Here is a 26,286-nt window from a genome sequence, read left to right on the forward strand (position 1 = left end):
AAAGAGGAAGGTGGTAATGCTTGGAAAAAGTATGCACTGAACTCCAAGTGGCTGCTTCCAAAATATCTTTTGTAGCTACCCCTTAGAAAGGCAGTAGAAGTGGCAGTAGCTCTAGTGGAATGAGGTCTGATTCCGCGGAATCTCCTTACCATGATGGGAATAACAGAAAGAAATACAAAACCCAATCCATTTAGAAATAGTTTGTTTTGAAACAGGTTTTCCCTGAGAACCCAAAGCAAAAGAAACAAACAACTGCTGAGACTGCCTGAACCCCTTGGTTCTGCTCAAATAATAACGTAACTGCCTGTGAATATCCAAAGTATGCAAAATCTTCTCCCCTTTATTTTGGGGTTTGCCTAAAAGTAGGCAAATGAATAGTTTGGTTCAAGGACACACTAGAAACCACTTTAGGCATAAAGGAAGGATTAGTGCAAAGATACCCTATCCTTATGAAAAATCAGGAAAGGTTCCACTGCCATAAGGGCCTGTAATTCAGAAACCCTTCTTGCAGAGGTAATGGCCAACAAAAAAGCAGTCTTCCATGATAAATACTTTAACTCGGCAGTAGCTGCAGGCTCAAAAGGTTGTAGAGTAAGCTTTTCCAACACAAAAATGAGATCCCAAGCAGGAGTAGGAGCTCTATGTGGGGGTCTTATGTTCTTTGCCCCTCTAAGAAATTGCTTAAACAAAGGATGGGAAAATAAAGGAGGGTCACAGTCATAGTGAGCAGAAATGGCTGCAGCATGAACCTTTATCGAGGAGAAAGACAAACCCTTGTCCAATAACTCAGTAAGATATTGAAGAGAAACACTTAAATCAGGCTTGGAAACATCAAAGTCCTTTGCTTTGCTCCAAAGAAAAAATCTCCTCCATTTATCAGAGTAAACTTTCCTTCTACTAGGCCTTCTGGCCTCCAAAATAACATTCAAAACTTGTTGTGGAAGCTGAGACCCTCCAGGGTCTAAAACAGAATATGCCAGGCTGTGAGATGCAGAGACTGAATCTTGACATTGAGGAAGTGATTGCCCTCCTGAGACAAAAGATGCGGAATCAAAGGCAGAGGCCATGGAGGCTCCCGTACCAAACACCTCAGTAGTGGGTACCAGTGCTGACGAGGCCAATCCGGCGCTATCAGAATCATGGATGGCTTGTCTATTCTGGCCTTCAGGAGTACCCTGGGAATGAGAGGCAGAGGTGGAAAGGCATAGACATGAAGATTGCTCCAACTGAATGATAGAGCATCCACCTTCCAAGCTGTGGGATGAAACCTTTTTGTGCAAAAGTTTGGCAACTGGTAATTTAGTGGAGAAGCGAACAGATCTATGTCTGGAGTCCCCCATAACACTGTCAACTTTTGAAACACATGAGGATCCAGTTTCCACTCGTGAGGATCCACAATTTGTCTGCTCAACACATCCGCTAAGGAGTTCTGTGCTCTTGGTAGAAACCTTGCCTGAAGATTGAGGTGTAAACTGAGAGCAGTCTCCCACAAAATCATCGCTTGCCTGCAAAGAGGGTAAGAATGGGTTCCCCCTTGCTTGTTGATGTACCACATGACAGTAGTGTTGTCTGTTTGAATCAACACCTGTCCTGGGTGAAGTAAGTCCTTGAAAGCCATCAATGCAAATTGGACTGCTAACATCTCCTTCAAGTTGATATGCAAATGTTGAAGTCTGACAGGCCACGTGTCTTGCACCCATTTTCCATTGAGGTGTGCTCCCCAAGCCTTGTCCGAGGCATCTGTCGTTACAATCTGACTCTCCTCTGGTCGGGTCACAGAGAGTCCCTTGTTTAGGTGACATTCCTGAGCCCACCACAAAAATTCTTTCTGAATGCAAGGTATTATCTGAATGACAGTGTCTAGATCTTGGCAGTGTTGTGTCCATACATTTTTGAGATACCATTGAAGCTTCTTCATATGCAGTTTGGCACTGGGAAGCACCAGAATACAAGATGCCATGAACCCCAAGGCTTGAAGGACTGTCCTTGCAGTCAGCCTGGACTGTAGAGACATTTGATGGAAATAAAGAGAAAGGCTTGTTTGTCCGGGGTCAAAAAGACCATCTGGGAAGCTGTATTCAGTCTCACACCCAGAAAGCACATGTCCTGAGAGGGTACTAGACTGGACTTTGTTTCGTTCACAGAATACCCTAGGCATCTTAACACTACCATCACATACTGTAGATGATGCAGAAGTTCGTCTTTGTGTTGTGCAATAATCAGGCAATCGTCCAAATAAGGATAAATTTGTATTCCTCTTAACCTGAAAAAGGCTATCACTGGAGCCAGAACCTTTGTGAACACTCTGGGCGCAGTAGATAAGCCAAAGGGCAATGCAGAGAGCTGATAATGTAAATTTCCAGCCCAGCAGGTACCTCCTGCAACTGGGCCTGATAGGAACATGAAGATAAGCCTCTTTGAGATCCAGAGTTACCATCCAGTGATCTTTTCCCAACAGAGGTAAAAGCTGTTGTAAAGTCAGCATTTTGAACTTTGGAATGTCCAGATAAGTGTTGAGGATAGATAAATCCAAAATTGGTCTCCACGTGTTCCCTTTCTTTGGTACTAGAAACAGGCGAGAATAAAATCCTAGTCCCACTTCTGACAGAGGAACTGGCTGTATAGCTCCTATTTGAAGAAGTAAAGAAATCTGCTTGTGAGCCTCTATCCTTTGCCGAGGAGGAACGTCTGGCATGCCTTTGAAAGGAGGCAATGTATGGAAATAGAACTTGTAGCCTCGGTTTATGATGTCCAATACCCATTTGTCCTGGGTGACTAAAAGCCAGTTTTGCTTGAAGAGTGCTAACTTTCCTCCCAAAGGAGCTGCCAGGGAAGAAGAATCTGGCAGCTGAAAATGCAGGTCATTGGGCCTGTTTACGAAAGGACTGGCCCCTGCCCTCACCTGCAGATTGTGCAGGTGAACTCCAAGTTCTAGGTCTGAATGTACTGTGGGCTCTGCCCCTGCCACGTCTAGATCTACCCCTAGACTGAGAATCAGAAGAAGGGTAGGTCCACCCCTTAAGTAGGCCAATTTCTACTAAACTTTGGAGGTTGCACCTGCAAAAAATCTTTAACAGTCTGCATGGACTTAGCCTTGTCTTCCATTTTCTTCAAAACCGACTCCACAGGGGGACCAAACAAAACTTCAGACTGTAAAGGGGCATCCAGAATTCTAGTTTTAACATGCTCGGACAAATTCTGATCCTTAAGCCAGGCGTGCCTACGAAGAACTGAACCAGTGGCAGCCACCCTAGAAGAGGCCTGTACAGCATCAAAACCATACTGCAAAGAATGCTTACCCACCTGTTCAGAGACATGTACTAAATCCTGCAATTCTTTACACTCTATGCCCTCTGCCAAAGCATCCACTTTAGATTTTAGCTGAGAAAGGAGGAAATTCTGATATTTCAACATATGAAACTGGCAATTTAAAGCCCTCATTGCTAAAGTAGAAGAGGTATACACCTTCTTACCCCATCTATCCAAAGCTCTAGCTTCCTTATCTAGAGGAACCGGATTCTTTACAACCGAAGCTCTAACACCCTTAGGCCCCTGACTAATAGTTTCTGAGTCCGCCCTAGGACTCTTATACAGATATTTATGAGCCTCAGGCACCCTGTAATACCTGTCCGGTTTAACTGGCGCAGGAGGCAAAGAATCTGGATTAAAGGAAGCCTCCGAGAAAACATCTTGAACAACATCCAAAACAGGAGGTATAGCCAAGGGTCTATGCTGTGGTAAAAACAAGAATTCCCTAAGCCTCTTCCGTGAATCAGAGAAATCCTGTCCTTCCCACCTAAAATGCTCCCTCATGGAATGCAGAGTTTCTGAAAATGAAAAATCCTCTGGAGGAGAAGCAGAAGGAGTGGAATCCTCTGCATCAGAATCGAATAAGGGGCAAAATCTTGAATATCTTCAGCAGAAGAGTCTGAGTCATCTGAGGCCTGATCCAAACTTTCCAACTCTGGCTCCACCCTGGGCCTCTTATCAGGAGGGCATAGAACCTCTAATTAAAGTAATCAAATCTTCTGCCATTTTAAGCATGTGCTTTTTAGGCACAGACCCTGAAGTACCTGGAGGGACACCAGAGGAAGGCAAAACAGACCTGCCCTTAGAAGAAGCCTTAGAAATAGTAGCAGAAGGCCTAACCACCTTAGGCATAGAAGGGAGAACAGTAACCTGAGAGGCCCCTTCAGCTTGACCTGACTCCTGTGAGGCCACATCCTGCAAAATCAAAGTTTCCCCCTGAGACCAAACAGAAACTTCAGCCGGATCCACCTGCTCCACTGTAGTTTCTGCAGGACCGGCGTCCGAAACGGACGAATCAACCTGTCTAGGTTTCAAGGATTTGTCTTTGCGCTTCTTCAGAAGCGGGCGTCGGAGGATCCGACGGCATATTATAATTACACCGCTTACCAAAGACTAACCTAGCACAATCTAACCTTCTTTTTATAGTGCGCTTATTAAACCTAGCACAAAACCGACACCCGACTACGTCGTGGTCCGGTCCCAAACAAGGAATGCAAAGAGAGTGATAATCCCTATGCGGTATCTGTTTCCCACAAGAAATACAATTATTCACTTTTTCTGACATCCGGAATTAACTGAGGCAAGAAAAACAAAAATATTCCCCAACGGGGTACTTAGCCCAACTTGGTTTCGGTCTGAAACTCAGAATACGAAAATTTCAGAACGCCGAACGGCACTTGCAACGCTGCTTCTGCATCGGACCATGCGGCAAAAAAGACTGGGGATATGACGTCGGTCATGCGCTTTTATACCCTGACGCTCTGATGTCAGATCTGAGCGCCCATGACCGACGTCAGCCTAATACTTTGGTATTCGGGCCGACCGAGGACAGCGGACTACCCATATGTAAGGACTGCAGCAATGTGAGATGAAGAACATCCTACAATCAGATTTTATCACTACTTGGAACTAGTAGTTTTTCACACTACACACTGTCCTCTGTCACATCAAAGGGACTCTAACCAGTCTACCTCTCTTTTGATCTTTCAAATCCTCACTTCAGGTGAAAAGGACTAGTTAAACCCTTCCCAATTTCTTTTCTCACCACATTAAATTTGCTTCTCCACACACAATCAACGTAACTTAGCTTAAAATGTCTACAATTCTGAAGTCTTAGCAATAACAGAACAAAACATCTTGATACCTAAACCTGAAGAGGTACTCTGACAAACTTCTAAAATGTATATGGGCTGTGGAATTCTGCTACTTTATTTCTTCCTGCCAATGGTACGGCGGTAGCATTGTTACCTCACAGCAAGAGCTTCTCCCGTTCGATTCTCGGCTTGGCTTGGGAGTGCCTTCTGTGTGGAGTCTGCATGTCCTCCCCGCGGTTGGGTAGCATTCTAAAGACATGCGTGCGTAAATGGGCATGCCTTCGTTGAAGGTTGGGCGTCGAGCTTGCACCTCGGCGTTTCGTAAAAAAAATCTACTGCCAATCATTAGTGGACCGGAGTTCCGCTGTGGTGGCCCCTTACTAGGAAAAAGCCAAAAACAACAACACTTCTTCCTGCCAATGTGAACACTGCCCCTTTAGTTCTTTGAGCATTACTGTTACTCTCTGGCCTCAGTCAACTGCATTTGAGCAGTTTCTTGATCTATCATTTTGTTTTACACTGTATATAAATGTGGCAGCAATCTTATAAATGTTTCTTTGGAAGCAATTCCCATTATATGGAATACTTAGTGCTTTACAGGCATCTTGGTTATACACTACATTAAACTTTTACTATACCATCTAAAATCACTGTAGTACTTCTCTTTCCTTTTACGATTCTTGTGTAATTGTCACTACATCCAGATGGCTCAACAATCCTTCACATCTTGAAAACTGCATGCATTATAGTTGCACGCTGTTACTGGTGCAGAAATATCTGGAGTGGCAGTCTCAATAAATCAACTGCTCCACTAGATGCTCTGATCTCATAACATCCTCAATGAAGGATCCTTGGGACATCTCTCCAGAAACTTTTCTTGGCATTCACTGTACAACTTAATTTGACACTTGCCTCACCAAAGTTCTTGTCACTCAAGACAAACTGATATTTCTATTAAACAGCTTTTTTCATCTGTAGTATGGATAACAAATTACAAAAGATGATTTCACTTCTTTATCATGACTGCTTCTGGTGGCTTTCTTTTTTTTTTTTTTTTTTTTTTTTACAGAACACTGCTGAATCATCTTCCTGCTCTCTCCCTTAAAAAGAGTATGCAACCTACAAGTCTGTCACAGTTGAGTTACTGAACTGACCGACTATTTCTGTCTCTCAATTTCATAAGTTCAAAAGGATGAAAACTGTGTTTGGGTCAAAGAATATACATTCCCTTACTGCATGATTATATACCCTGTGATCCAGATTATATTTAAATGTGTGCAGACTGGCATACATCTAACCAAAGGGGGAAGCCTATTCCACAATTCAGGGATTCTTAAAGTTATAAAAGATCGTCTAAGACATGCATTACATTTACATATAGCTTCAAAATATTTATACAGATGGTTGACTCATGGATGTCCAAGTGTTAAATTAACATATATTGTTGACACATCATGTATATAATCATGAATATGGTCACCAACAGAAAGACATCTGCAAATAAGAAATGAAGCATGTATGCATTGCACAATAAGGTCACTAAGATAAACGCTGGCCAATAGTATTCAACACTGTAAATGTGCAAACCCAAGAAAGTGAATGCAGTTATTTGAACTAAGGATTAGATGACCATATTACAGTATAAAGTAGTTTGGAAAAACATATCCACTTGTACAACTGCCAAGTCTTGAATACTTAAGACTAAATGTAAAACAGACACATATCTAATGCAATCCTCTATGCCTGCATCAACCAACTGACATAGGTAATTAAGTTAATAGGCAAGTACTAGGCAATTAGTCCCCAGACTATTACATGCTTAGTCAATAACCAGATAGTGACCAACCGTTAGAATCAAACCGTGAACCTAGTGTCTGTGAAGTAAACAATTCATTATGTGAACCCTCAACCTTCCACAGGAACCAGAAATGCACATAACAGTATTACTTCAATGAATGACACAGATGAAAACAAAACAGTAACATACAAAGCCATGCATATAAATGTTCTTCCACAACCCCCACCCAAAAATTGTAGCACTGAAAGAATCAATACAGACTGTTGACTGCAATAATAGGAGAAATGCATCCCCCCAATCATGTCAAGCAATAGTTATTTATCCTGGAATACCTACACTATAGTGGAATAGGAATGGAATGGAAAAGTTTAATGGGAAAGTCAACAGAAGCTAATCAACAGGTTATCACATATGAACAGTCATATAGCAGGATGACAACAGGCACAGGCCAATTAAAATGACTGCTTATCACCATGCACCTAACCAATCGTGCTGTTTTGTGTCAGAGGTCATTAATAACAGAGGATGCCACAACATCTTCTGATCCACAGTGTAAGGTGCTGAAGTGCTCAACAGTCCCATCTTCATGAAACAGGGATGAAATCTTGACCACAACCAAGAAAATCCAAAATCAACTGGCCTCTACTCGTGCTGGAGGGTAGAAATGAGAGGAAGACACTGTCTTGTCAATTTTATAGGTGGGGGGGGGGGGGCAGCACCTAATGAAGAATAGGTGCACAGCACATAATGTGTGGAATGGGGATGCTGAATTGCCAAGCCATGTTCATGTGGTAGTCTTCAGAGAGAACATTCTGATAATGTGCACACCCATAAAAAAGCATAGCAATCCCTCATGTAAACAAGTGAGCAAAACAGCAGTTGGGGGTAGAGGTCAGAATTACAGCCATGCAACAAAAAACCCTGATGAATGCCTGGATGATGGCCTTCCACAACTGATTTTCAACCTACTAGAGAACAGATGGGCTGACTGGTATTGGAATGGTTGACTAATGGCAATTAACATGTTGGGGGGGGGGGGGGTATTAAAAAGTATCCATCAGAACTGAATACGAAAACTAATTAAACACAGTTTAAATCAAAACTCTAGGCAAATAAAGTAAAATGATATACCATTAGTGCCAGTCACAAGTATCTGCTGTGTGCTGAGGTTGTGCTGGACAAGATTCTGCCTGCAAACTGTCCATCTGGAGGCAAGCACATTACCTTCTACAGCAAACATGGCAAAAGGAAGTAAAAAAACAAAACTTCTCTTCCACTGATTTGCTCTTTCCTCTTGCAAAAACTCTAGACTCATGTTAATATGCTATAACATACTCAAGCTGGCGGAGATTACAATAAATGTCCGCAGCGCATCATATATGACCAAGACAGCTGCAATCTAGTCAGTGAAAACACATTTCACTGGTGCTCAAGAAAAAGCCAGCAACTTTCAAGTCTGTGGCACAAGCAGAGACTCACCCCACTGACTGTTGCAGCGCTTGTAGTAATTGTTTCAGGACTACTGGCACTGTCAGATGTGCCCATTGAGGACCTTTCCCCTGCTTTGGATGTCCTGGAAAATATCTACCTAAACTGCTTGCAGCCTATATTACCTTCTTTGTGTAGAATTCCCTGAAAGAAAAGCCCAGACAAAATGGCAGTCATATATCACAAGGGTGTACATACCATCTAGCCATTCACCAGAATTTTGGAATATGCATGACTTGTCCTTGAGTCACTATTCACAATCCACAATGTGTTGCAATCATGGCAAAGGTCAGCAAGGTTTCTTCTAAGCAATTATGTTGCACTTGTGATGCACATTTTTCACCTTGTTGCTATATAAGCAGAATTAGGATGATTATTACAGGGACAGGACTTTGCAGATTGCAGCATTCTCCTCCAAATGCACGAGGCTAAAGCTGACAGACATTCTTGCCATTTCCTATCTGCTGTCTGCAGCAAAACATTATGCTGTCAAACTCTGGCTGGAAATGTAGAGAAAAAGCATCACCATAATCAATGTAATACTGGTTAAACTCTCACTCTGACATAAGTCTTCATCACTGAATCACATATACCATCAGCAGAAGAGTCCTAGGTTTTTCCCACCATCTTCCTTAGAAATTGCAGCAAGTCTGATCACATTTACAAATGCAAGATTTAACAAGGCTAACTAATGCTATAAATAATCCTAGCAATACAGATAAAGAACTGTCTAATGCTACAAGTAATGCAGCCAAAAATGGTTAAAAAAGCAGTTGTAAAATAGATGCAAAAACAATCCTAACCATTCAAGTACAACTAATGCTTATAAGAAATTAGCTACCAGCAGTTGTAGTGGTTTGCTAATTACATTAAGTCTATCTTTTAGAAAAAAAGAATGCCCAGAAGCAGAAAAACTGCAGAGTAGTGGGAAAAGTGAAGAAAGTGACTTACTGTAGCCAATCTTTTCAGTAACTGGATTGCAAGGCGAGGGAGAGCTGGGTCATGCTTGTGGTAGATGTACTTGGCCAAAACTGCTATGAGATTGTTTCCATGAGCACCTGTTAAACAGTTGAAAAATGAAACTGTGACAGCGTTCCATAAAAGGTATAAACACTCAGCGCTACACAGGATGCCGATCAGTAGCTAAAGAGCAGAGTACTGTACAAATGAACCACTGGGAAAATCCTGCAACTAAACAATTCCAATTGTACTTTATTACATAAAAAGCAAGAGGAGGAAACCATGGGACTCTGTAGTCTGTCAGAATGCTGAAGATAACATATGACAGCTGTCCCTATTATGCATCTAAAGCTGTGCGTCATCCTGCTTAGCCTCCACTACATGCATTTTGGCAGTTCATTCCACCTCACTACCAAACCAGCTGTATGTCAGGGTATGTTCTCATATCAAAGTTTAAATATACAGCTTCAAAGAAACAATTTAAGACCAGATCAACCAACTGAAAAGAAAATGTAAGTGCTCACCAGCAATACGGTTATATACTGTGACTGGTTTTGCAGAGTTTCGTTTAATTAGAATCTTTGGGGGACAATGAAAATCAAGATGTATAAATGGTCTCAAGAACTTGTGTGGCTTGCCTTTTTTTCTCACTACAGGACTTTGCCCAGTCATTTCATTTGTGTTCAGCTGGAAAGGGGGCTAAGCATTCCCAGACAAAGTGAGAGCCCTACAGCCCTAAGTCTCCTGCCTAGAAAGCCTAAGCTGGCTCTCCATTCTAAAACAGTAACAGTCTGCTTGTAGAGAGCGGGCCACCATGCTAGTTCTGCAAAGCAACCTATTCCTTGCCAAGCAGAACATCCTCCCCCAAAGCAGTGATCCCCAAACATAGCTATTTGCTGCTGTAGCAGAAGTACCCCGCCATACAATGATTCCTCCAGCTCATACATGTACGCTATGACAATGTACACTCCATAGGTCCAGGATCCACAGGAGTGTCACCTAGTGCCTGAAAATAGGTGTCAAAGTGGTGTGTCCCAGCCACCTCCCCCCAAAATGGTTGAACCAGCTGCTCCCTCCCATCCTTCCTTGCCAGCTCCATTAGATGTTCTGAGTCGTTAACGGAATTTGGGTCGCCCAGCTGTAGTAAGGGCGTTATCCCTGTATGCTACCAGATCTTTTTCATATGGTTTGTTTTGGGAAACTATATATGTCATATTCTTTATCTATACATGCTCTTTTGGGGGTTATTTCCAGTGGGTGTGGAGTTTTATTTATTCCCATTGTTGAGTGTGCACCCAGTTTTCCTCTTGTATAGATTTCTATGCAGCAGAGGTTAAGAACGCATCTTCTCAGCTAGAATTTCCACTAACAATTTGCAAGAACTTCCAAGTTAATAATATGTTCTGAGGAAATGCAGCAGATGAAGTTTCCCCAAACTGAAACATATTTACTGTTTTTAATGACACAGCACTGTATTCCGGAGATTTTCATATGTACAGAACATTTTCTATTTTGGCTTTATACTAGTGTCAGTACTATAGTTAGTCAGATTTTTCCCCGCAAAGTACCCACAGTATATAATAATGGCTCTGTACTTATCACCCACTTTATGCTTGAGATGGCCTTTAAATTGAACACATTATTAAAACTTATAAGACATCAAAATTAAGGACAAAATAAATGAACCCCGCACTGCAAGAAGCAACTGCAATGCAAATATTGAATCCTTTTAACACTATTTTTGTAGTCATGGCTGGATGAATACAACAGGGTAAGTTGCTACATATGAGTTTATTGCAAACAAACTGTATCCCTAAGTGCGAACAAATAACTACTCGTACCTTAATCTCCTTACTCTCCTATTCTTCACTCGCTTGCTTACTTCTATCAATTTCTCTCTAAATATACCATAAACCTGTCTAACTCATTTTGTATTGCAATTCCTGTTTGTATTGTACTAATTTACCTTTCTCTATAAACCTGGCTAAATCATCATCATATAACTTGCATCTATTCTTAACAAATGTTTTCATATTATGCTTAATTTGGTATAATTATTTAAAACTGTAGTTTTTTTTTGTATTATTTTTAAAGACTAAAACTATTGTTCAGAATTTTTTTTGTAATACTTTGGAACTTTTCTCCTTGGGCCTTCACTGAAAATGGGCTCCTACCCAGTCAGACTTTTCAGGTACTCAAATGTCAATAAACACCCACAACACATTTGCTCATTGCGAGAGGCCCATCATAACTTAACTGCAGTTGTAAGAGGTACTCAAAAAATTCAAGAAGAGTTAACTGTAGCAGTACAATCATATCTTGGTTTACTCACCAGCAAAACTGTGCTGGACTAGACATTTTTTCAGTAGCCATTTTCTTGCCCTGGAAAGGCCATTACTGATCTAGCAGTAGTATAGGTGTTGATGACAGGAGGCCCAAAGATCTCCATATATCACAGTGCTGGCATGCATTGTTTTGAATTCTTAAAGGCTAACATAATAAAGCATTAAGGAACAGCATGCTTCTGGTGAACGAAATGTACAGCTGTATACATAAACAGAGCCATACAGTAAAGTAACACTATCGAAAATATTCAGAATGACTTGGCGTACAATTATGAACAAAAGCAAACAAATTTCAACAGGGGGGGGGGTGCTTTAGTGCCATAGTGACAAAGCATTACCATCTACTGCTGCCGCTTCACTCAAACGGACTGCATTTTTTTTTTTTGCGCGAAGGGAAGGTGGGGTCACTAAATCAGTAAGCCAGCACATATAAATAGAACCTTACCAGATTACCCATGGGAACGTAGACAGGTAAAGGATCCTTTTTTTTTTTTTTTTTTTTTTTTAAACAAAGGTTCCTGATTGTAACATTTTGTGAATATCCACGCTGCTGCTGTCTGGAGTATTCCTAAACTAAGCTGGAAACGTATTAAAGTTCTTTTGAAAAAGGAAAAGGTCCTACAGAAGGATGAGCCACTAGGGCAGTTTCAAAAGTTCCATATCATTTCTGAAATATCCCCAATATCCACTAGAGAATCTACTCCTAAGTTTGGTGACAATCCCCTCTCCTTTCTGTTACCCAAGTCCCTGGAATTTTTTGATTCTCTTCTTTCTGCAATACTTTAACATTTGTCAGCTCTTCTGAATAATTCCCATTACTTCTTTCCCATATCTTTCTCTTATTTCTGCCCTATTTCTAAATTCCCTTTTTATTTAATTGTATCCTAATCAATATCTACCCTTTGTGACAGCATTTCCATTTTCCCTAACAAGTCTCAAAATAATTTCCAATATCCACTTCTTAAATGTTTCCCTCTAACAGGTAAATAGGCAAGCAACAGTGTCTCATTTTTACTTCATTACCCCTGCATCTTTAAGTTTTTATTGGTACGTGATCTGAATAGTTTTTGGATTTGTCAAAGCTTTTAATTAAGAACTCCCAAGATGGTTGCACACTGATGAACAGCTCAACTTCCCCTTTCCCAGTGTGAGAAAGTACAGTTGTGTGCCTACCATAAATGTAGATGTTCGAGTGTATTCACTGTTGCAGTCATTACACTTGGGTTATCCTGCTGGCAGGCTACCCACAGTCGGCCTGAATTCCAGAGTCTTGGTCCGGCATCGGTTGCTGTCACCTCTTCCCAGACGTCAGTGCGCCAGGGGTATAAAAGATGCAGCCGATGCCATTTTCTTCAGTTTTTCTTGCCCCAGATGTCAGGTGCCCCCAAAAGGGTAGGCTAAAAATTATGCTACTAAAAATGCATGCACCAACATAAACATTACCTTCATCCACAAGCAAATATACCACATAGGTTGTATAGAATAGAGAAGTACAGAGATAAGTCCCAGCAAAGAAAGGGGGATGGTAAGTGGGTAACCTGGACTGCAACAGTAAATACACTCGAACATCTACATTTATGGTAGGTACACAACTGTACTATGTTCATAGTGTTCCACTGTTGCAGTCATTACACTTGGGTTGAATCCCAAAGTTGAGGTTGGGTGGCTGGGCCTAAATAGAATTAGGAGTGGCTATGAGGCCCTGCAGAACTGCAGTGGCAAAGCCTGCTCTGGATTTAGAGTAAAGAGGCAAGTGGTAGTGCTTTGTAAAAGTGTGCACTGAAGTCCAAGTTGCAGCCTCTAAAATGTCTGTGGTTGGTACTTCTCTGAGGATGGCTGCTGAAGTGGCTGCTGCTCTGGTTGAATGCGGCCTAATGCCCTTAGGCACTGATTTGACATGTTGTGAATAGCAGAAACAAATGCAGTGGCCTATCCATTTTGAAATGGTCTGCTTTGAGATGGCCTTTCCTTGTGATCCTGCAGCATATGCCACTAAGAGTTGCTCAGGCTTTCTGAAAGCTTTAGTTCTGTCCAAGTAGAAGCATAGCTGTCTGTGTATGTCCAAAGAATGCAGAAGTCTCTCCCTCCTATTCTGTGGGTTTGGATAAAAGGTAGGCAAATTAATGGTTTGGTTAAGAGCCACACTGGACACTACCTTAGGCATAAAGGTTGGGTTTTTCCTCAGAGAAACCCTATCTGGATGGAAAATTATAAAAGGTTCCACAGCCATTAGTGCCTGTAACTCTGACTCTTCTTGCCGAAGTTATTGCTAGGAGCAGAACTGTTTTCCATAGTAAGAATTTTATTTCAGCTGTATTAGCTGGCTCAAAAGGAGGCAGTGTGAGTTTTTCCAAGACAAAATTGAGGTCCCATGCAGGTACTGGCACTCTCCTTGGAGGTCTTATGTTTTTGGCCCCTCTGAGGTACTGCCTTAGCAGTGGATGTGAAAAGATAGGTGGGTCCGTATTGTAATGAGCTGAAATGGCAGAGGCATGGATCTTAATTGATGAAAAGGATAGGCCTTTGTCCAGCATCTCGGTTAGGTATTGTAAAATCTGAGGAATGTTTGGTATAAGCGTGTCAATTCCTTGTGCTTGGTTCCAAGCACAGAATCTCTTCCACTTTTCTGCATAAGATTTTCTGGTGCTGGGCCTCCTGGTCTCCAAAATAACATCCATAACCGCTCTAGAGAGAGGTGCGTTCTGAATGGTTACATTATCCGCCATGCTGCCAGATTTAGGGTTCTGAGTTGGCTGTGCAGGATCTGAATGTTTTGCTGGGTCAGTAAGTGAGGATTTTGAGGTAATGTCCAGGCTGGGCCTTGAGACAAGCTCTTTAGGATTGGGTACCAATGTTGGCGGGGCCAGTCTGGGGCAATCAGAATAATTTTTGGCTTTTCTTGTCTGACCTTTAGGAGTACCTTGGGGAAGAGAGGCAGTGGAGGAAAGGCATATACTGTAAGGGTTTTCCAGCTGAATGATAGAGCATCCACTTTCCATGCTTGCTTGTGATAAGTCCTTGTGCAGAATCTCTGTAGCTGGCAGTTGTGAGGGGAGGCAAATAGATCTATGTCTGGGCATCCCCATTTCCTTATCATGCTGAAGATTTGTGGATCCAGTTTCCACTCTTGAGGATTCTGCTCAGTTCGTCTGCCAGAGTATTTGTCTTTCCTGGCAGGAATTGTGCTTGTAGATGTACTTGATAAGTCAATGCTGTGTTCCGCAAAGTCATGGCTTGTCTGCAGAGGGGGTAGGAATGTGTGCCTCAGTGCTTGTTTATGTACCACATGACTATAGTATTGTCCGTCTTTATCAGCAGTTGTCCTGGATAAAGTAGATCCTCGAAGGCTGTCAGGGCATTCTGAACAGCTAGCATCTCTTTTTGATTGATATGAAGATGCATTTGGCTTGCGGGCCAAGTGCCCTGAATACATTTTCCTGCCATGTGGGCCCCCCAGGCATAATCTGATGCATCTGTTGTTAGTGTCTGCCTGGCTGTGGGTAAAGTGAATGGCTGTCCCTTGTTGTGGTGACAGGCCTGTGCCCACCATCGAAACTCCTGTTGCAGGCAGGGAATGAGGGTAATTAAAGTTTCCAGGCTGTGGCAATGTTGAGTCCAAACACTTTTTAGATACCACTGTAGTTTCCTCATATGCAGTCTTGCATATGGAATTAGCAGAATGCAGCATGCCATGAAGCCCAAAGCCTGCAGAATTTTTCTTGCAGATAATTGGGTCTTTGTTGCCAACATTTTGAAGTAAGAAGTCAGTTGCCTTTGTCTGTCTGGCGTGAGATAAGCCATCTGGGCAGTTCTATTTAAGCTTGAACCCAGGAATATTATCTGTTGCGAGAGTACTAGTTTTGATTTGTTTTCGTTTACTGTGTACCCTAGACAAATTAGTAATCGTTTTACAAACGCCAGACGCTTTAGTAGAATGTCCTTGTTCTCTGCTTGAATAAGGCAGTCGTCCAAGTAAGGGTATATTTTAATTCCTCTGTCTGCAAAAAGCAATTACTGGTGCCAAGCATTTTGTGAAGACCCTGGGCGCAGTAGATAAGCCAAAGGGCAGTGCAGAGAATTGGTAGTGCATTGAGCCAGCTATGAATCTGAGGTATCTTCTGCAAGATTGTCTGATTGGGACATGCAGATATGCCTCTTTTAGGTCCAAAGTTACAAGCCAAGCCTTCTTGCCCAGCATGGGCAGAAGCTGCTGCAGAGTCAACATTTTGAATTTTGGAATGTCCAGAAATGTGTTTAGAATAGACAGGTCCAGTACTGGTCTCCAGGCTTTGTCCTTTCTGGGTACCAAGAAAAGTCTTGAGTAAAATCCTTGTCCCTGCTCTTGCTGTGGTACTCGCTGAATAGCCCTCATGTCCATGAGGGATGAAACTTGCTTTTGTGCCTCTGCCCATTGATTGTGTGGCAGGTCTGGCATACCTTTTGTCCTTGGCAGGGTGTGAAAGTGGAACCGGTAGCCCTGAGACACTACATTCAAGACCCATTTGTCCTGGGTGATCACGTGCCAATTTTGTGAAAAAAGTGCTAGTTTTCCCCCTAAGGGGGCTGCCAAAAGATAAGTGTTTGGTACTGGCAGAGGAAAGTCATTGGGACTGTTTCCTATATGGCTGTGATTTCTCTTCTCTGCTTTTGGAGGTAGAAGCACCCCATTGTTTAGGCCTGTATGAGCCTTGAGGCTGGGATCTGCCTCTAGGGTGTTTGTATCTGCCTCTTTGTGGCCTGTATGACACTGAAAAGGACCAATTCTTTGCAGGCCAGTTCCTGCTAAATCTGGGTGGCTGTACCTGTAAGAAATCCTTAACTGTCTGCATAGATTTCGCTTTATCCTCCATTTTCTTCAACACCTCTTCTGCTTTAACACCAAACAAAGTATCATGCTGTAATGGAGCATCCAATAATTTTGCTTTAACATGATCAGGCAGATTCTGTTTCTTTAACCAAGCATGTCTCCTAATGACAGAACCCGTAACAGCGGCCCTGCAAGAGGCCTCCAGAGAATCAAAACCACATTGCAAAGTATGCTTTCCCACTTGTTCAGCTGCATGCAATAAATCCTGCATTTCCTTGTTTTCTGCACATTCAGAATTTGTCAACATTTTCTGTTTTAGCAGTGACATTAAGTACTGCTGATATTTAAGCATATGAAACTGACAATTTAAAGCCCTTACAGCCAAGGTAGCAGAAGTGTAAACTTTTTTCCCCCATCTGTCCAGTGCCCTTGAATCCCTATCGGGGGGATAGGGTTTTTTGCAGTGGAAGCCTTGACCCCTTTGGGACCCTGAGATATAGTTTCTGGGTCAGCAGCAGGGTATTTATAAAGAAATTTATGTGAATCTGGAACCCTGTAGTATCTTTCTGGCTTAACAGGTGCAGGGGGTAAAGAGTCAGGAGACAGGCCGAACTCTGAAAATACATAATCTATAATGTCTAGAACAGGGGGAATAGCAAGAGGTCTGTGCTGAGGTAGTAAAAGAAAGTCTCTGAGCCTTTTCTTAGATTCTGAGTACTCTTGGCTCTCCCAGTGAAAGTGCTCCCTCATGGTATGCAGGGTTTCCCCAAAAGAATAATCCTCAGGAGGAGAGGCTGAAGGGATAGATTCTTCAGCATCAGAATCCTCATAGGGAGGAAGAGAGTATTCCTGTTAAGACGAGGAGTCAGAGGAAATGGAAACCTGATCTGAAGATTCATATTCTGCCTCTTGCCTAGGGCCTCTTGTCAGGAGGGGGATGGGAATCCCTGATCAAAGTAATTAGGTCTTCGGCCATTTTGAGCATCTGTTTTTTAGGCATGGAGGCCTGACCATGGGATTGCTGCACTTGTTTCTTTGTCTTTAGTGGTGTTTTAGTCTTTGCTTTGAAGCTGTAGTCGGTTTTACATATAACTGTGTAGGCCTGAAAACACCCTCAGAAGTCAATGCCTGCTCAGCGGCTCCGGACTCATCTGAGGGAATATTTTCAGTGTCTCCAATACCTTGAGTTTCCAACGGCCTAGTCGGCTCCAAGTGGAAGTCGGAAGCGGCCTGCGGCTCTGAAGTAGCAGGCGTCAGGGGCTGTGAAAGCGCCTGAGAACAGGCGAACCTGCGACTGGCTTAGAAGAAGCCTCGTCGTCAGTTTTGGACCTCGGATACCTGTCCTTTTCCTTGCGGTAGTCGGATGGCTATCCAACGACATAGTGTAATTAAATCTTCGGCCAAAGTAATGAAAAGCAAAATCGTACCGATGCTTAATAGTGCGTTGGCTAAATCTAGCACAAAACCTGCAATTAGCAACGCCGTGATCAGGGCCTAGGCAAGGAATACAATAAGAATGGAAGTCCTTATGAGGTATTTGCTTCCCACAAGAAATTCAATTAACTTTTTTTGACAAAGGTCTGGAGCAAGAAAAAAGTTTCCCCAATGGGGTACTTAGCTTTAAATGAAGACTTCGGATCTGAAATTCGAACACGAAAATCTCAGCAGTCTGCCGACTTGCAAACTGCTTTTGCTTTGGGCACCGCGCGGCAAGAAAGACTGAAGAAAATGGCGTCGGCTGCATCTTTTATACCCCTAGCGCACTGACGTCAGGGAAGAGGTGACAGCAACCGACGCCGGACCAAGACCTTGGAATTCAGGCCAACTGCGGGTAGCCTACCAGCAGGATAACCCAAGTGTAATGACTGCAACAGTGAAACACTATGAACATCAAACTGAGAAACATCAGCCAATGATACTGTCAAAGCTTGAGTAAAATTACAGCCTGAAAGAAAACCAACTAGAAAAGGTGAACAGAAAACAATGATTAGGAAAAATCCTGCAGCTGCTCAGCAGAAAGCAGTTCAAGCTCCAGATTTGGTGCAAGGCATGGTTTCCAATAATCTAGAGGAAAAAATAAGTCAGATATGCTCAGAGCTGATTACAATAAACACAACACTGAAGGAGTTTAGCAACTGAAATAACAAAAGGTTGTTAAAATGGAAGAGGCTTTAAAAAAATATTCAAATGTGTTGACAAAACTGCAAAAATCTGAGGTGAAAATGAGGAAAAGACAGGCCGACTACGAGGCTACTCAAGAAAAGGATGCTTCAAAAATGCGAGAATTAAAGGACTGAGCTCGTAGGAAAAAAAAAAAGAAGTTATCTACTCACCATAACGTTCTATGTGAGTTGTTTATCTCGCCTTTATTCACTGATGGGGTCGGAGCAGATCCTCAGCTCCGACATGGCCGTTAGCAAAGCTCAAGGTTTACCAGTAGCTCGAGACCAAGCCCCTTATCCCATGATGCACTGCTGGAATTACCTCAGATCTTGTTTGCTGTGTGTACATATAACCCTGTAAGGGGTGAACTCCCAAAGAAAGAAGAAGTATTGAACAACCAGGATAATACTAGCCTCTAGGTCAACTGTCAGCCAGGAGGGGGATGGAGGGAGGGACGTGAGAATAAAGGCGAGATAAACAACTCACATGGAACGTTATGGTGAGTATATAACTTCTTTATGTGAAGTTGTTAAATCTTGCCGTTTATTCTCACCGATGGGTAGCGTCCCTAGCACCCACAATCCTGGTTGGCTCACGGGAGTACATTTTTCAGGACCGTAGAACCAAAAGACCTGTCTCTGGAAGCCTTATCCACTTTGTAATGAGTGATAAAAGCATGAGGCTTAGACCAAGTGGCTGCAGTACAAATGTTATCAACGGGCAATTTGGCTTGAAAAGCAGAAGACGTAGAAAAGGGTCAGGATTAATGAGCCTTTACTTTGTGTGGCAAAGGTATGTTAGCAGTTGCATGAACAAATGATACACAATCCGATAACCATTTTGAAAGGGTTGTTTTGGCCACTAGTCTACATTTTCTGGCCTCCGAAAAGGATACAAAAAGTTGATCTGATTTCCTAATATCCTTAGTTCTATCAAGATAAAATCTGAGCTGTCTGTGCACGTCAAGTTTGTGCAGCATGTATTCTAATTTGTTGGAATGGTTGGGAAAAAAGACTGGCAACCTAATGACCTGATTGATATTGGACTATGAACAGACTTTAGGCAAAAAGGAGGGGTTTGTTCTGAGAGATACTCAATCAGCATGGAAAATCATATAAGGAGGTCTGATAGACAATGCTTGAAGTTCTGACACTCTGCAGGCAGAAGTAATGGCCAGTAGAAAAATAGTTTTCCAGGACAAAAATGTGAGATCACAAGATGATGCTGGTTCGAAGGGGGGGGGGGGGGGGGAATTATTTGAGATAGCATAAAATTCATATTCCAAGGAGAATATGGGGTTCTGACAGGAAGCCTCATGTGAAAAACACCTTTGAGAAAAACTTTAGATAACTTATGAGCCACAATATTTAACCCATCCAATCCAAGGTGGAAATTAGATATGGCAGCAAACTGAACCAGAACTGTGGCAGCTGCTGCTCCTTCCTTAAAAATCATTGCCAAAAACTCTAAAATGGATGACAAAGGAGCTCGGAAAGGGTCAATTTTTTTGTATGCTGGCCCAGATGGAGACCTTTTCCATTTACTGCGATATAGTTCTCTGGTGGATGGCTTATGAGAGGACAATAGAATTTGTCTTGTGTCATCTGACAGGGAATGAAGCCTGGCTATTTGGGGAAGTGGATCAGCCAAGCAGTCAGCTTTAGAGACTGCAGTGAAGGATGGAGGTCCCCTGATGGGTGTGTCAGGAGGTCTGGAACTGGTCCAGGATCCACAGATCCTCCAGCAACTGATGGTGAAAAAAAGGGAACCAAATCTGTCGAGGCCAATGGGGGGGCTATAAGGATAACAGTCCTTCCCAGAGACTTTGCTTTCTGTAAAAACCTGGGTATCAATGGAATTGGAGGGAATGCATATAGGAGACCCGGAGGCCAATCATGAAAGAGTGAGTCTCTCGGGGGATGTCTCGGAGGTGGTATCAGGGCAAAGTAGCTTCTGCATTTGGTAATGATGTGACTGGCAAAGAGGTTGCAGCAAGGCTAGCCCCATTTGCGGAAAATCATGTCCGCAACATGTTGGTTGAGAGACCACTCCTGAGGCAACAAGATTGCCCTGCTCAGCTTGTCCGCTATTACGCTGGATTTCCCCAGGATGTGCATTGCTAACAGAAAACGCTGGGATGACATAGCCCATTGCCATACCCTGAGGGCTTTTCAACAAAGGGGGTAAAGACTTGGTTCTGCCCTGTTTGTTCAAGTACCAGACCACTGACATGTTTTCCGTCTGAATTGCAATTGTCCCTAGAGGAAGAGAGTCCTGAAAGTACTGCAACGCTAGAAGTACTGCTCTCAACTCCAGAACATTGATATGCAAATGTGACTTTTGATCCGTCCATGTGCCTTGGGCAGTCTTTCCCTGAAAATGCCCCCCTCCACCCTATCAGGGAAGCGTCCGTGGTCACAGTGGCTACTGGGGGGGCACAAAGGGTCGTCCTATTGTGACATGAAGAGACGTCAACCAAAACTGAAGGTCCCTCTTGCAAGAGTCTGTGATGAGAATCACATGGTTCATTGGCGATTTCTGGTAAGACCATTGAGCGAACAGAAGCCATTGAAGAATTTGCATATGCATCCTTGCGAGTGGAATGGCTAGAATTGCTGCCGCCATCAAACCTAGTACCTTCAAGACGTCTGCGGCTGTAGCTCTGTTCTTTGACATCAATGAGTTGACGTGTTGGCGAAGAAGTGAGACCCTTTCGACTGGAAGACAGAGTGGTGGTTGAGGTATCTAACTGCTCCTATAAAGACAGTATGCTGCGATGGCGACAAGGCAGACTTTTCGAAGTTGACTGTAATGCCCAAGTGGTTGCAGAGTGTCAGAGTAGATTCTGTTGCCTGAATCAATTGATGCCTAGTGGTGGCAGTAAGGAGCCAATCGTCTAGGTATGGAAACACATGGAATCCTAGATGCCTCAGGTGAGCCGTGACCACTGCCATGCATTTGGTGAACACTCTGGGGGTTGTAGTGAGACCAAAGGACAGGGCTCGAAACTGGCAGTGATTGGCTCCCAGCCGGAAACACAGGTGATTTCTGGAGTGTCTGCCCATCTTTATGTGGTAGTATGCGTCCTTGAGATCGATGGAACACATCCAATCGCCTTTCCCTAAAAAGGGAAGAATGGCCTGAAGTGTGACCATTCAGAACTTCTCTTTTTTTGCATATTGGTTGAGTCTGCTAAGGTCCAAGATAGGTCTCCAGTCCCCTGTTTTCTTTGGAACCAAAAAGAATCTTGAGTAAGTTCCAAATCCTGCTTGGTCTGCTGGGACTGGCTGGATGACTCTTTTTTTTCTAGCAACTTGCGGACCTCTACAGTTGCTTGTCCCCTGAGATTGGGTGGAACATCCGGGATTCTGTTGACAGGAGAGGGAGGGGAAGAGAACAGTATGAAATACCCTCTGGAAATTATGCTTTGTACCCAGGTATCGGATGTTATGCTTAGCCAGGCTTCTGGGTACAAAGATAAGCGACCCCCGACTGCCTCCAGAGCCGGACAGCCGGGTCTCCTTTCAGGAGCACTGATAAGGCTGACCAAAGAACTGGCCTCTGTCACCCTGCTGTTGCAGACCCACACCCCGCCGCGCAGGCAGTGTCTTCCATTATAACTCCCTCCTCTGCCTCTAGAAGAGGTTTCGCCATGTGTGTCCTGAAAGGCTCCCTGGGCTTTTCGGAACCACATCTTTCCGCCCTTAGGGACCTTGTGATAGGGCCGAGTAGGGGTAGAAAAACGGACTCCGACGGCAGACAGTGTCTTTCCTTCCTGCTCACACCTGGTTAGAGTTTCCTTTACCTTGGGCCCAAACAGGGATGAGCCATCAAATGAGGTGTTGACAAAGGAAGACTTGAAAGGCTCCGCAAAGGAACAGAGACTCATCCAGGCTCGTCTATGCAGAGCAATGCCTGAACTAGCGGCCCTACTCGAACCATCAGCTGCGTAAGATATGAGATGCATGGACGAGTTCACAATCGAGTTTAGGGTAGCGAACTGGGTGGTAACTTTATCGGCAACCCCTGCAGCTACCGTACCCTGCAGAGTTATCTCCTAGCTCCTTCAGGAGATTTCTTTGTAGTCTAGTAAAATGGGTTAAATAGTTCAGTGATCGAAGGGGAAAAGTCACTGAACTAAACATGCGTTTCGCATATCTATCCATGATCCTGGAATCTGTGTTAGGAGGATGGATAGACGAGGACGTCTCAGACGTTTCCTTTTTGGTGGCTGCCGCCACCACCATGGCATCAACAGGCACTCCCTTAGTCAAAAAAAGCTTTGTCCACGGGGGCAGAGATGAACTTATTTGGCTTCAGAGGGACAGGTTCTATGGCCTCCGGAGACTCCCATGCCTTACGAGAGATCAGCTCCATGAGCTCATCGTAAGGTGGAAGGTTAAGACCCGAAGGCCTTCAAGAGCACTGACTCGTCCTCAGTAGGGCTTTTGGACTGCCAACCACCCCTCTGATTAAGGATCTCTAATATCTCCGCAAAGGAGATATCCTCAGAGAGGGATCGAGGGGACCCTTCTGACTCATCCAAGTCAGTGTCATATGTCAAAGACTCCTGTAGGGAGTCCAAGTGCCTCCTCTCGCACAGTCTCTTCCTGGGTACCTCCTCAGTGGGGGCTTCTTGGGAGGTCTCAGAAGAGCAGGGGGCGCCCTGTGGGGCTACTTGAGGCTCAGGGTCTCTACGCCTGGGTTGACCAGTAGAAGCAGGAGCAGACACAGGCACTTGAGGGGAGGAGGAAGCCAGACCTGATGCTGATGATGTCTTTGGAGACAGGACCCTCCTCATGGCATCGAACGCACCATGACTCCGACGAGAAGGGGTAGACTGATACGGAGGGACCTTCCGATTCTCCCGCTCCGAGGCCATGGGCTCCAAGCCGAGGTAGGAGCCAAGCTCATCCGAGCCGAAGACCCGAGAGGAACAGTCGACACCGACAAATCAGTACGACTATCCTCTCCGGACCAGACAGGAGAGTGTTGGCTCCAAGAGTCCCCGGTCGGCACCAAGGACGTCCGAGTAGATGGAACCGATAACACCGGAGCAGGTTTCGGCTCCACAGGCTCAACAACCATCAGGTCGGCCTCCTCCGGCTCTGAAAGTCCAGTACGGCTCAGAGGAGGAGCAGTCAAGTTCGGGGTAATGGTCTTCCGTTTCTACGAAGGCGTCGGAGCCAACAATAATTTGGCAAGGCCTGGTGCCCATAAAAGCTTCTGCACCAACCGGTCCATATCCAGATCTGGGAAGCTGACAGAAGACTTTGAGGAGTGCACCGAGGGTGCTGATTAGAGCAGAGGAGATGAGGGAATCTCAGAAACTGGCTCCAAAGCTGTGAGCTGGCTCCAATCTTTCCAATAAAATTGGTCCGAGCTATCTGGAACACTGAGATCTGTGCCACGGCAAACTAGATCTGAGGTAATTCCAGCAGTGCATTATGGGATAACGGGCTTGGTCTCGAGCTACTGGTAAACCTTGAGCTTTGCTAACTGCCGTGTCGGAGCCGAGGATCGGCTCCGAACCAATCAGTGAGAATAAACTGCGAGATTTAACAACTTCACATTCTGAGATTTACTACTGTACCACAGAAACTAGAAGGAAAAGACATATTAATTTTATGACAGCAAAAGTAAGCAACTGGACTAAACCAGCCACTGGGGATGCACAAGTCAGTGCATTTCTTTGTGCAGGTCCCAAGCCCGGATAAATGGGGAGGGTTGCGTCTGGAAGGGGATCTGGCGTAAAATTTTGCCAAATCATACATGTGGACAACAGTACAAATATACATACCGGATCGGTCAAGGCCCGGGTTAACGACGACTGCCACCAGTACTGTTGGCCAACTGGGTGCTGGCGGAAATTGGGCTACTGTTGGCCAAAGGAGGTGACGAGGGGGAAAGGCATGCCCGAAGGCAGGCAAAGGCTTGGACTGTGATAGTGAGGGTCAGAACTTTGAATGTTGGCAGTATGACTGGTGTAGGGAGTGAGCTAGCTGATATGATAGACAGAAGGAAGGTTGGTATAGTGTGTGTGCAAGAGACCAGATGGAAGGGGAGTAAGGCTAGGTGTAACAGAGGTGGGTTCAAATTGTTTTATTGTTTTGTCATGGTGTGGATGGAAGGAGAAATGGAGTAGGGGTTATCCTGAAGGAACAGTATGCTAAGAGTGTTTTGGAGGTGCAAAGAGTGTCAGATAGAGTGATGCTTATCAAACTGGGAATTGATGGTGTAATGATGAAAGTTGTTAGTGCATATGCTCCACAAGTTGGGTGTGCGATGGATGAGAAAGAAAAATTTTGGAGCGAGTTGGATGAAGTGGTGATGACTGTACCCAAGGGTGAGAGAGTGCTGACTGGAGCAGATTTCAATCGGCATGTTGGTGAAGGGAACAGAGGGGATGAGGAAGTGATGGGTAAATATGGTGTTAAGCAAAGGAATGAAGAAGGTCAAGATGGTAGTGGATTTTGTGAAAAGGATGGACATGGCTGTGGTGAATACATATTTTAACAGGAGGGAGGAGCATAGGGTGACATATAAGAGTGGAGGAAGGTGCACACAGGTGGATTATATCTTATGTAGAAGGGCCTGTCTGAAGGAGATTGGAGACGGTAAAGTGGTGGCAGGGGAAAGTGTAGTTAGGCAGCATAGGATGGTTTGTAGGATGACATTGGTGATCAAGAAGAGGAGGAGGAGTGTGAGGGCAGCACCATGGATCAAAAGGTGGAAATTGAAAAGGGGTAATTGTGAGGTGGAGTTCAGGGAAGAGTTAATACAGGCACTGGGTGGCAGTGAAGAGTTACTGAATAGCTGGGTAACTACAGCAGAGCTAGTAAGGGAGATGGCTACAAAGGTGCTTGGTGTGACATCTAGAAAGACGAAGGACAAGGAGACCTGGTGGTGGAATGAGGAAGTACAGGAGAGTGTACAGAGAAAGAGGTTGGTGAAGAAGTGGGATTGTCAGAGAGATGAAGAAAGTAGACAGGAGTATAAAGAGATGAGGTGCATGGCAAAGGGAGAGGTGGCGAAGGCTAAGGATAAGGAGTATAACGAGTTGTATGAGAGGTTGGACAGTAAGGTGGGAGAAAATGACCTGTACCGATTGGCTAGACAGCTAGTAAAGATGTGCAGCAGGTAAGGGTGATAAAGGATAATGAGGGAAATGTACTCACAGGCGAGGAGTGTGTGTTGAGCAGATGGAAAGAGTACTTTGAGGGGCTGATGAATGAAGAGAATGAGAGGGAGAGATGCTAGGATAGTGAATCATGAAGTGCAGTGGATTAAGCAAGGAGTAAGTAAGGATAGCTATGAAGAGGATGAAGAATAGAAAGGCTGTTGGTCCAGATGACATACCTGTGGAAGCATGGAGGTGTTTAGGTGAAATGGCAGTGGAGTTTTTAACTAGATTGTTTAATGAAATCTTGGAAAGTGAGAGGATGCCTGAAGAATGGAGAAAAAGTGTTTTAGTACCGATTTGTATGAATAAGGGTGATGTGTAGAGCTGTAGTAACTACAGAGGGATTAAACTGATCAGTCACAGCATGAAGTTATGGGAAAAAGTAATGGAAGCTAGGTTAAGAAGTGAGGTGATGATTA

General features: G+C 43.9%; 1 protein-coding gene across 1 annotated transcript in view; it reads right to left on the bottom strand.

The window, feature by feature from the left end:
* Positions 1–26,286, bottom strand: part of NUP188 (nucleoporin 188) — a 3,305,077-nt gene that overhangs the window by 1,433,133 nt on the left and 1,845,658 nt on the right. The window contains exon 27 of the mRNA XM_044058121.1: positions 9,361–9,467. Within this exon, the coding sequence (XP_043914056.1) occupies positions 9,361–9,467 (107 nt within the window). The remainder of the gene's footprint in view (positions 1–9,360; positions 9,468–26,286) is intronic.

Source organism: Protopterus annectens, chromosome 16.part0 (assembly GCF_019279795.1).
Source record: "Protopterus annectens isolate FY-2018-M chromosome 16.part0, PAN1.0, whole genome shotgun sequence".
Taxonomy (NCBI): Eukaryota; Metazoa; Chordata; order Ceratodontiformes; family Protopteridae; genus Protopterus; species Protopterus annectens.